Here is a 12,592-nt window from a genome sequence, read left to right as displayed (position 1 = left end):
GTCCTGGTGTGACTGTGCGGTGGATGTGAGAATGAGTGAGTGACGGTCGTCACTACGCTGGATGAGGACGAGATGCAGGTGAGCTATATGACAGAGCCCCATCCTATCCCTTTCACTAGGGATAGGAGCAGAATATCCACCACTTCCTCCTACAAGGGGGGGAAGTGGATGCCAACAAGAGACAAACCCATGACTTTATATTTGCTCCTGTACAGGAACAAGTTCTTACATTGCTGGTACGAAGAGACACGCTTGCCTCTCTCTTAGTACTTGGTCCAGAGGTCTGACCATTGATCCTGCGGTGCACACCCCGATCAATCGGACAGAGGCTTGGATCCCTCCCTCGCTCTTACGACCAGGGAGGCATTCCAAGGTTGGGCGAACACCAGCCTGTTCACAAAAGACTTAGATTCCTCCCACCAAGAAGTGAGTCTTCCTATTGTAAAAGGACCGAAGGTTTGTATGCCGTGTCGGAACAAATGACAATTTGTCCAAAATTGCATTTTTCCTAACTATACAAACCTGAGGTCCTTTTACACATAGTCCCACCTCATGCCACCCCTCACTCTGCATTTTTTGCTTGGCCCTAAAGCAAAGGTGAATGTTTACCTCCCAGTCGCGCGCGTGCCTCTCGGACAAGCAGTTAACTACCGAACCCCTTGTTTGAAAGCTTACGACCTATCCAGCTGCCGCTAGTAACCTTCCTATTGTAAAAGGACCTCAGGTTTGTATAGTTAGGAAAAATGCAATTTTGGACAAATTGTCATACTTGCCCATGTCAAAGAACGCCCTGGCGTTCTTTTTAAAGAGCTCTTACAAAGAGGCTCATTCGTCTTGTTTGGACAAGGATTTGAAATCTTTTAAACTGAATGCTCACGAAGTGAGGGCGCGGCCTCAGAGGCATTTCAATAGAGCATGGCACTCAGTAACATCCTGAATGCCGCGTTTTAGCGAAGCAACTCTGTGTTCGCTTCACACTACCTGCGAGATGTGAAGACGACATATGAGATCTGCTGCTCGCTAGGGCCATACGTGTCCGCTGACACAATCTGGGGGCAAGACGTACCACTCATCCTATCCTGTAGAAAATGGTTAGGAAGAGCTGTTAATTATAGTTGTTGGGTCGGCCGCCAGTGGAGGACTTCTCAATTCTTAGCTTTAGTTAAACATCCTTAACTTTGGCTAGGTTGGTCAGGTGGTGATATATATATATATTACTTCTTAGCCCTCATAGTATGGTCAATATGGTCTAGTCACATTGTGGTCACGCTCCCGTTGACAGATCATCTTGAACTCACCAGCTTTACAGGTCACTACCTTGCTTGAGACTCTAGTAAAGCAAAAGCTGACTTGGGTGACAGTAATCACGAAGTCAGCTAAGCTAACAGGTAAGGAACCAAGATGTCAATCATCTGCATGTATATGTTTCCTAAAATCCTATTCTGTCTCTCCCTACCTCCAAAGGTGGGATTCAGCTATATATATATCTGGCAGGTAATCTTCATGAACAAAATGATATTGTTATGATACAATAAAGTTTGTTCATACTTACCTGGCAGATATATATATAATCAAAGTGCCCACCCACCTCCCCTCAGGAGACAGTGGTAATAGGAAATCTGAATAGAAAATGGGAATGGTTCCTGATACCCGCCTCCCAGCGGCAGGAATGGGTACTAACCACCTGGCTGACCACTGCATGTGTCGTAAGTTTTGAAATTCTGTCGGACTTCGGGGAATACAGCTATATATATATCTGCCAGGTAAGTATGAACAAACTTTATTGTATCATAACAATATCATGTTGAATATGGATAATTTTTATGACTGCATTGTATTATAAATATTACCTTTTTAAAGAAATAAAAAAGAGAAAACTCATGTTATTGTCTGCAAATTCTTTGCCATTTTAAATTCACCTGTTGATTCCCATTATTTGGCATTAACTTAATGAGAGATATCTAACTGAATTGTACAGAATTATCAGAAGACAATTTTATCTGTTTTTTGGTCATTCTTTGAAGATGAAACTTTTGTCGGTGCTTCTTTTTTTTCTAGTTACTTAAATATTTGTTCTTGGATTGCTGATGTAGCAACAGACATCAAGTTTAAAGGTTGTTAGGTAGTGTACTGTGAAAAAAAAAAAAGATAAAAAAGCTTCAGTGAAGTTTTCATCGTTTAAGATAGTTATCATAGTAGCTTTTAGGCATGCAATAGTTGTCAATTACAGTTCAAGCTACTGCAGTGGTTAAATAATAAGGAAGTCTTCTGAATTTTGCTTGAACAATAATATTGTATCTTCACATGTAAATTAGGCTTATTTTGTTTTGTAAATTGAGGAATAATTGTAATTTGAGATTTTAAAAGGGATTATGTTAGCTCAGAAGTTCCATGATTAATATGCATTTCATTAATTTGTTAATTTGCATTTGGTCAAAATGTTTGTGGGTAGCTTTCTTTTATTGTAGATTCTTAAATTGAAAGATGTTTTTGTATATGTCAAGAGCCCATGTCAGTGATATAACTTTGAACCGATCGTAAGATTTTTTTCTTGTGAAATACTTTAAACATGTTTTGAGTATCCATTATTTGTAATTTGGATATTAAGTATATTTCCACTTCCAGGAACGTCTCCAAAGATGTGTTATGGTTTGCCAAGATCGAGTTCGTGACCAGGTTAATGCAGATACCTCAGAATCTCAGGTATGTCGCTGTATGTGACCAAAATCTGTTTAGAATGAATCTCTTGACCCAAGATTGTTTGGCATGCCAACATGGGTCTTACAGGCCTGGTGAATGCTGAAGAATTTCCTCTGCCTGTGAGCTTGCCAGTCTGCAAACTAATAAATAAATTCCTCTGGAGAGGTATTGTGTTGAAGGGATTACTTTTTCTTATGATGGAGGACGGCCCATAGATTCAGTTGCCTTAGACACCTTCCAGCTATTATATGTTTGGGCCATTTGCTTGCCATGTTGGTGCATGCTGTCTGTACTAGGTTGTTTTCTTAGATGGACAAGGTGAAGTTTCAGAAACTGTTGGTGTTAGGAAGAAGGGGTCTTAGCTTTCTTCTCCCATCAATCTGGGAACCCTTGGGCAGACTTTGTATTGAGGAGGGAAGTTGCTGTCTGTGGCCCTCCCTCAAAACAGGCTTAGATCAAGAGCAGCCTGCTTGTGGAAGCAATCATTGTCTGGCTGTCCCTTACTCTCTCAAAACAGCTAGATTGAGGCAGTGAAAAAGTATTTGGAAACACAGGACACTAATCTACTGTATAGGATCATGCAAAACTTTTTTTTGGTTCTTAAAAGAGGACTGGAGATTTATTTTCAAGAGTGACTATACCTGCGACATCAGGTTCAAGGAAAATGCAGACCACCTCCAAATCCTGGTCAGTAGCACAACAGTCTACCATGAGAAAGTGCCTGAAAGATTCTCAGGTCCAACATGAAAAGTCTGGTAATAGGTAGATAAAAGATGGACACTGGGATGGGCAGGCCCACCTCTAGTTGCCATGACTAGTGGGATTCCTACTACAAAATTGGGTATCATAGATGTGTTTCTGGTGGAGTCCATAGTAATTTTAGTTCTTTGGAATGAGGATGTATTCTCATACTATACCATTCTTCACTTAGTACAAGTATACAGGTAGTTAACCACTGATTGGTTTCATCACTGTTTCAGCACTAATTTCGACTAGCATAATTTGAAATATCTGAGGTCAATGCACCAACCTACCACTACTCTTTGGTCAGGAATAAGGAATACAATGATCTTCTTCCTTGAGAAAGGACCAGAAAGATTCTCACCCTTTAACCTGTCTCTGATGATGAGCATGAAAGTGGTGATGGATAGATGAAAGGAGATAGACATGAAGAATGCAAGGCCCTCTCTTGCTGTCATGATTAGTGGGATTCCTAGATTGTACAATCCATCTCATAGTACAAAAAGTTGATCTCCAATCTGGCAGTCACTAAACTGGTTCTGTCACTCATTCAACACTAATTTTAGTTATAGACAAACCAAATGGCTATGAACATGTCTGTCATTAGTTACGTTCCCCAACTACATCCTGCCTGGTATTTCTGAAAGTATCTCCCATATGCCGGCAGCGTTCGCGAGTGAGCGCCGAAACGGAAAAAGTTTTTTTTTTTAAATCACAGCACGCTTAATTTTCAAGATTAAGGGTTCATTTTTGGGTCCTTTCTTTGTCATTGCCTGAAGTTTAGTATGCAACCATCAGAAAGGAAAAAAAAAAATCATTATCATATATAAATATTGGAATACAGTAGTACCTCGAGATACGAAAGGCCCTACTTACGAAAAACTCGAGATACGAAAGCCAATGCGAAAAATTTTACTGCACTACATACGAAAAGTTTTCAAGATACGAAAGGTTGTTGCTGTAAAGTCCCGAGATTCGCCCGGACCACCGAGAACAATTTTAAAACTCCCGTGCCGCCAACTGAGTAAACTCGCCACCATCCTCCCGCTCTCCCATTGGTTCCTGATGCTAGTCACCCCATAAGGTCCTGCTCTCCTATTGGTCAGCATCTACCCCTTGTGCTTTAAGTATTCTATTGGTAAAAGGATGCTGTAAATTGAAAAACTTATTCATGCAATACATTTAATAAAAAAATAAACATTAGGTAAAGATAGAATAAAGAATAGAAATGAGTGGTTATTATACTGTTTGGTAGTTTCAGTAGTTGAAGAGAGATAATGAAAATTTATGGCTTACTGTGTAAAGTGATTGCTTGTCGATCGTTCGATACTCGTAAGTGCTGGATGTAAACAGACGTTTGGAAGCTTTTTTTTTTTTGTTTGTTTATTATAGTTAATGGTTACTTAATAATTATTTGAAATGAGTACATGCAATACATTTAATAAAAAAAAATGTAAATAAGATATCATAAAATATAAAATAAATTGGACTGCTATCATCGAAGCCAACAAATACGTATTTTTTAGAATTCTTCTTCTGTTTTATTATTACGTTACGTATACGTATGTTTCATTATAGCTGTCAGTAACTCGGTATCTCCATTAGGTAAAGATAGAATAAAGAATAGAAATGAATGGTTATTATACTGTTTGGTAGTTTCATTAGTTGAAGAGAGATAATAATGACAATTTATGGCTTACTGTGTGCTAGGAAAAATGATTGCTTGGCGCTCGTTCGATACTTGTAAGACGGGTAAGAGCTGAATGTAAACAATCGATTGGAAGGTTTGTTTTTGGTTTGTTTGTGTATCATAGTTAATGATTAATTAATAATTATTTGAAATGAGTACATACTGATTATTTATACATTTTATTGGCAAATTCTAAGCTTTTAGCTCTTAGGTTTAGATGTCAGAATCATAGACTAGGCTACAGTAGCAACCGCTAACATAGGCTAGGCTTATTGCTAAGGGACATATGCTAAAGTCCTAATATATGCAGTAAAAATGGGGTTGAACATTACATGCAGTTGAATATTACTGAAGTATGTACAGTATTTTGCCTTTTTGGAGTCATATTTCTTCCGTCGGATCAGCGTTGTAACCCTAGAACATGTGTTTTAGGCCTGGAAATATAATTTACTGGGGTGTTTTTGGAGGGCTTGGAACGGGTCAGCCATTTTACATGTAAAATGTGTTCCAAGATACGAAAAACTCATAATACGAAGGCCGCCTCAGAACGGATTAATTTCGTATCTCGAGGTACCACTGTATATGACAGCGCGAAAAAAAATTTCATATATAGTTGTATACAAATCGCGCTGTGAGCAAAACGGTTAAAGCTAATGAGTTAATTATTTTTTCGTTGTATTGTACACTAAATTGCGATGATTTTGATATATATCAAATTGTAAAACGATCAAAGCAACAGAGAAAATATTATCGCAAAATGATGCATGAATTCATAACGCTCAGAAGTAAAAAAAATTTTTTTTTTTATTTATTCACCATAAATTGAAATATTGTGCTCGAGACTTCCTGTTTGTTGCAAAATGAAGGTAATTGATTGAATATTACTAGACTGTAAGTGTTGTAGCTTACAATTGCAGTTTTCAACCATTTCGGTTGAGTTAAAGTTGACCGAAGGTCAAATTTTTTCTATTTATTGTTATTTATATGAAAATATTTCAAAACTGATAAAAGCTACAACCATGGATTGTTTTTTTGTTGTATTCTACATGAAAGTGCACATTTCCATATACTATAAAACTTTATGTAATGGCTAATATAAAACGGTGCAAACGTTACGACATTCGGACGAAAAAGTTTCTGATTTTTTCAGAAGTTACCGCACGTACGTAAGGAAAGTTTTTTTTTTCATAAATTCACCATAAATCAAAATATTGTGCTAGAGATTTCCAATTTGTTGTAAAATGAATATAAATAATTGAATATTACTAGAATATAAAATTTTTAGCTTACAATTGCAATTTTCGACCATTTTGATAGAGTCAAAGTTGACCAAAGGTTGAAATTTTGGCACTTATCGTTATTTATGTGAAAGTATTTCAAAACTGATAAAAGCTACAACCATAGGTTGTTTTTTGTTGTATTCTACATGAAATTGCACACATTTTCATATATAAAACTCTATGAAACAGCTAGTATAAAATGGTGCAAGAATTATGTCAAAGTGACAAAATAATTTCTTGATCCGTGAACTCCCAGCATCCCTCAAGGTGCTTGATTCAAAAGTTTTTGCCAAGTAGGCCTATAACTATTTTTTCCGCATTTAAAAAAAAAACTTTTTTCCGTCTACGTTTCGTACGTCAATTCGGCACCCAACAGACAATTTTCGTCGACGTTTAATACGTCCAGTTGGCGTTTAAGGGTTAATCCAGTCATAAAATCCAACTTGGCCCTCTCCCAGGCTGGCCTGAAGAAAGAGACCATTCTGGTACAAGGCTGACTCAATTTATAATCTACTATCACCTGAGGAGTCAGTAACTATTTTTGTTATTGCATTACATCACTTATTTTTATCAGAGTGAGCTAGATACATATTGGACATTTGTTTAATTCATTTACATGATTAAAAACTAAATCCTTATCCTTTCTTGTTATCAGGTCAATTTAATGTATATTTCCAATTAATCATTTATTGTATTATTATTATTATTATTATTGTTATTTATTGGAAGGAGACCCTCTTTCAAACAAGTTTTATTGAAAGAATATTGTAAAGCCATATTAGCTGCATCAGCTGCACTTCAACTTGTTCAAATAGTCTTCTCTACTATTTTTAACTATTGCTTAAAGTAGTAGCAGAGAGAAAGCTATTGTTAGAAAAATAGAGAAGACTATTTACAAGTTGAATGCAGCAGCAATATCTTTCAATAAAACTTATTGTTGTTATTATTATTGTTGTTATTATTTTTTTTTTACTTTAAACTTTCTGTTAGTTGTTATCAAATTTTAGTTTATTGCTCATTTTACGTGCCTCTGATGTGTAGGCCAGTCCCTCACGACGCTCCTGATTGGCTTATCAACAGCCAATCAGGAGTGTCATAAGGGACTGGCCTAGACAGCACATGCACAATTGATGTGAATCTACTATATCATAAGGAAGATGGGGCAATCAATCTTCCTGCCACATCTACACGATGTCCTAGCTCAAGTCAAGGTTTTATGAATCAAACCTGGGGAAAATGGCAATGCCTAAAACTTACTACGTCCCCCTGCCTTTTTTTTTTTTTTTTGTGAGAAACAAAGGAGAATTTTACAATTGTTTATGACTTCAAAATCAGAAAGAAAAATTACTTAAATGTAAATGCAGGTCTTGAGAGAGGGAGCTGTGTATATTCTCAGTAACTTGATAGCTGTCACTAGCAAGATAAACTGACTGGAAACAGTGTAAATAATAGACAAATAACTCTAAGTCACTGGATGTTAAAATTCACTTGAAATCAATAAAAAAATATAATAATTCATTCAAGTCAACACATTTTCTAGCACTAAACATCACACTGCTTTTGCAACCAAACAGGAATGTCACAGCTTCATAAAACAAAGAAAGAATTATTAATTGTCGTTTGTTGAATTACACCTGAAATCAGTAACAAAAGATATGCTATTAATGAATAGTACAAGTAGCTGTACGTACAGATGTTCACAATAAGAGTTGAGAGGTTAGGGGAAGAGTGTCATCAGCTAAAAGAAGAGAAAAACTGGGTGTTTTGTAAGCATGTATTTACTATAAAAACAGAACTTGTGTGATATCGAGGATGTATCAACTTTATTTCGTCTGTTTCAATGTTGCGTGGTAGTTAAAGTGTACTCAAACCTAACCACACTGTGATATGGCAAAAGCATCAATCCAGCACCTTATGATCCTAATGATACTTGATTAATTATGATCAACATGTAGGAGGTGTGCAGTTAATTGTATTTGTCTTTCCCTTTCTTTTTGGTTGAATGTCACACAGTTCTAGAAATTTTTTCGTATTTCGATAAAATTGTGGAACAGTCTTCATAATTCAAAAGTTGAATTTTTGGAACTGGAAATTCAAACATGGTGAAGATGTTTTTTGGCTTAGCTGGCTGACATGAGTCTCACTTCATAGATTGTCATTTTTGGCTTTATTTTACTTTGTACATGTTTTTATTGATTATTTCTCTTACATAGTTTATTCTTTGTTTTCTTATTTTATATATGACTCTTTTCTCTAATGGGGGCATAGACTTGTAGTACATATTCTGCTTTTCCAACTAGGCTGCAGCTTGGCTTGTAATTATAAAACTAATAGCAGTGCAGACTACCCTTCAAGAACCAGGATCTCCCCCTCAACGTATTGATTGTGCTGATCACATTTCTGGCCTACCCATTAGGAGCTATCTTAGGTAGAGGTTAAAACATGCTGGAGAAAGACGCTCATGACAATGAGGATATTCTTTATTTCCTGGTCTGGAGTTTTATTTTTATACTCCAACGAAAGCTCTCTAAGGGTCCTCCAGTCTGTGGGAAGGATCAAGAAGCAAGTTACCAGAAAACAGTCCTGAGCATACAATAATGGAAAAGGTGGTAGTGAACGTAGTTTTTTAATTTAAGGAGATATGTAAGTGGATAGATTCTTGTTAGGACCTGTGGTAGCCACAAGGCAAATTCCAACATTATCAAAGGATGCTATGCTTGTGGCCTTTCATCTTCCACTAAGTCCTTCCTTCATTTTTCTATTATGGCATCTTAGTTGATATAAAATTTTGCACATGCATTAGCTCAGTATCAGTTCTGTGCATGTCTACTGTGGAAGATGTTCAATTTGTTGGTTAACAAGGCATATGCTTTTGTACATTTATGTTATGAATGTTCTGTCACTCAGTCTCAGTTCCTGTTTGGTGGCCTAGAACTCGTCATGCCATTCATATTATTGCAAGGCAAATCTTTAACTCCTTTTTACATCCTTATTGTTCTCCAAATTGAGATTTGGTCATGGAAGGGTTTGTAAAACAAATGTATTTTTAAAAAACAAAGTTAACTTTTCTTACAAATTTTTCCTTAAGTGTAGTATCCCATCGCCCTGTCCCACATTCTTGTTGTCTGTGGTTTGTGGTGCAAACAGGATGGATAGCGGGACCTCTAGAGATGCCTTGTTCATGTGCATTACACAGACATGAGATTCTTAATTGTTTGAAGACTTTGAAGACTTTTTGTCTTGGACTTTTCAAGACAAACTTACAATACGTGAGGGGTTTGTATGAAAAAAAAAACAATCTTGATTATTCTAGGGCACTGATGTATCCAAGGGAACATAAACTACTTGTCCTATCATGTTATATGCATAAATGTATTCTTTTTAGACTTGTTCTGACATGGTATAACACATTCATTATATATACCAAGCAAATCCTTTTACAGGCTGTTATTGTTCAATGATTGTTTGTGGTGGATGATAAGCAGTTAGTGTGTAGGATTTTGTCATCAGAAATTGGTAAAGTTAATCCATAACTAAAAACCATTTTTGTATTGTATAACATATAAATGATGACAACTGTATTTCTGAAGTCTGATGCTGAACTCTGTTCAACAGTACTTCTTATGTGTTCTGTTTGGTCTCAATTTCCAAGATATTTGATGTCATCACTAAACAAGTAAGCTTCTTACTTAACAATAATTTTTATATTGTGTTTTAAGGCCCCTTTGTAACTGGAAGAACTGTTCTTGGCAGGATTCAGGCCATCGCAAGGGCACATTATCTCTTGCCAACAGTGCAGGAAGTGTAATGCGTCAAGCAGCTCTTGGGGTTGGAGGGGTATGAGTAGTTTTTAGTTCTTGAGTGTTGGTAATGCTTTTGGGGGTGGACTAAGCTTGGTGTTTTGTGGGTAGTGTATAGTATATTAATTTGAATTCCTTCTTAAACATGGTCTTAGGTAAGTTGGAAAGGTTCTTTTCAGGTTAAAGGGTGGATTATTGAGTAATTTTCATATATTTACACATACCAAATAATTACAAATAGCATCCAGCCACTTTGCAGTGAAATGTATGTACAGCATTATTTTAGATAGGAAATTTGATCTAAAATGTTACTTTTAGTGAACTAAAATTTTGAAGAATTTGCTATAGAAGTAATCACTTTGTGTGAATATATCTGGTAGTAATAAAATTCACTGTTCAGCACATACATATATGATTGGTGTGAACAATTACTTGTGTTAGAAGTTTCACCACCTAAGGGCAATATGTCATCATGAGTAGAGGTTTTAATTTTGTCAATTTTTCCTTTTTCATTTTTGTTATTGATAATGCCATGTACTGGGAGCTGAAATTTGTCACATCATTTGATTTGAAATACTTTTAATTTTTTACTTATGTAGTTCCATTTTCTTAGTTTTTTAACCCTCTTACGCCGAAGCGGTAAAAAAAAAATAGTCTCCCATGTGCCGGAGGTGTTTCAGAGTGAGCGCGGAAGCGGAAAAAATATTTTTTTCAAAAAATCACAGTGCACTTAGTTTTCAAGATTAAGAGTTCATTTTTGGCTCCTTTTTTTGTCATTGGCTGAAGTTTAGTATGCAACCATCAGAAATGAAAATAATTATCATTATCATATATAAATAATGCGATATATGATAGCGCAAAAACGAAATTTCATATATAATTGTATTCAAATCGCGCTGTGCGCAAAACGGTTAAAGGTAACAAGTTACTTTTTTTTTTTTTTTGTAATTTACACTAAATTGCGATCATTTTGGTATATAACACATTGTAAAACGATAAAAGCAACACAGAAAATATTATCACGAAATAATGCATGAATTCGTAACGCGCGGACGTAAACAAATATTTTTTTCAAAAATTCACCATAAATCTAAATATTGTCCTAGAGACTTCCAATTTCTTTCAAAATGAAGGTAAATGCTTGAATATTACTAGAATATAAGCGTTTTAGCTTACAATTGCGTTTTTTGACCATTTCGGTAGAGTCAAAGTTGACCGAAGGTTGAAATTTTGGCAATTATCGTCATTTATACGAAAATATCTCAAAACTGATAAAAGCTACAACCATGGGTTGTTTTTAGTTGTATTGTGCATGAAATTGTGCACATTTCTATATATAAAACTTTATATAACGGCTAATTTTAAAATGGTGCAAACATTACCACAATCGCATGTATGATTTTTTTCGGAAGAGTTACTGCGCGGACGTAAGGAAAAAGTTTTTTCATAAATTCACCATAAATCAAAATATTGTGCTAGAGACTTCCAATTAGTTGCAAAATGAAGGTAAATGATTGAATATTACTAAAACTATAAAGAGTTTTAGCTTACCAATTTGGCGTTTTTCGACCGTTTCGGTTAGAGTCAAAGTTGACCGAAGGTTAGAAATTTTGGCACTTATCGCTATTTTATATGAAAATATCTCAAAACTGATAAAAGCTACAATCATGAGTATTTTATTGTTGTATTCTACATAAAAATGCGCACATTTTCATATACGTATAATACTTCATGTAACGGCTAATTTACAATGGTACAAAAATTATGTCAAAGTGACGAAATAATTTCCGAGATGTGTCACAGATACTTTTTAGTGCGGCAAGAAAGAAATTCGCGCTTGTGCGCCTGCGTAACGATTGTAAACAAAACAACACCTTGATCCGTGAACTCCCAGCATCCCCCAAGGCGCGTGATTCAAAAGTTTTAGGCTGGTAGGCCTATAAGTATTTTTCCGCGAATTTTAAAAAAAACTTTTGTAAGTCGACGTAAAATACGTCCAGTCGGCACACGGGAGACAAAAAATGTCGACGTAAAATACATCCAGTCGGCGTAAGAGGGTTAATAGCATTTGTTGGGTAACTCATTCAATCTTATACACAAAAATGGTAGTGCAACTATTGTTTTATTTGTGTTTAAGTATATTATAGTATTTTGCAAAAGCTTGAGTCTTTTTTGCTGAATTGTGCTACAATAAATTTAGATATTTCTAATTTCTTTTTTCAAATTAAATTAATTTATAGTAAGTTAATATTATATAGTAAATGCACTGGAAAGTCTTTTATGGTTAGAGACAACTGTTTTTTATGTATCCAAGAGTTGATTAATAAGCTTGAAAATGTAGTGAAAATCCTTGCTTTTAATGACATTTCTATAAGAACAAA

The 12,592-nt window shown here is 35.6% G+C and overlaps 1 protein-coding gene across 5 annotated transcripts in view; it reads left to right on the top strand.

Moving 5' to 3' along the window:
• Positions 1-12,592, top strand: part of LOC135217347 (protein FAM136A-like) — a 180,217-nt gene that overhangs the window by 158,497 nt on the left and 9,128 nt on the right. For 4 of the 5 annotated variants that reach the window (XM_064253167.1, XM_064253168.1, XM_064253169.1 and 1 more), the window contains exons 3-4: positions 2,626-2,703; positions 10,165-10,248. In XM_064253167.1, coding sequence (XP_064109237.1) covers positions 2,626-2,703; positions 10,165-10,248 — 162 coding nt within the window. The remainder of the gene's footprint in view (positions 1-2,625; positions 2,704-10,164; positions 10,249-12,592) is intronic. The other variant, XM_064253171.1, reaches the window with a different exon arrangement.

The sequence above is a fragment of the Macrobrachium nipponense genome, chromosome 7 (assembly GCF_015104395.2).
Source record: "Macrobrachium nipponense isolate FS-2020 chromosome 7, ASM1510439v2, whole genome shotgun sequence".
In the NCBI taxonomy this organism is placed as follows: Eukaryota; Metazoa; Arthropoda; class Malacostraca; order Decapoda; family Palaemonidae; genus Macrobrachium; species Macrobrachium nipponense.
The sequence above is the reverse complement of the archived record's forward strand: the minus strand, read 5'-3'. Positions and strand labels throughout refer to the sequence as shown.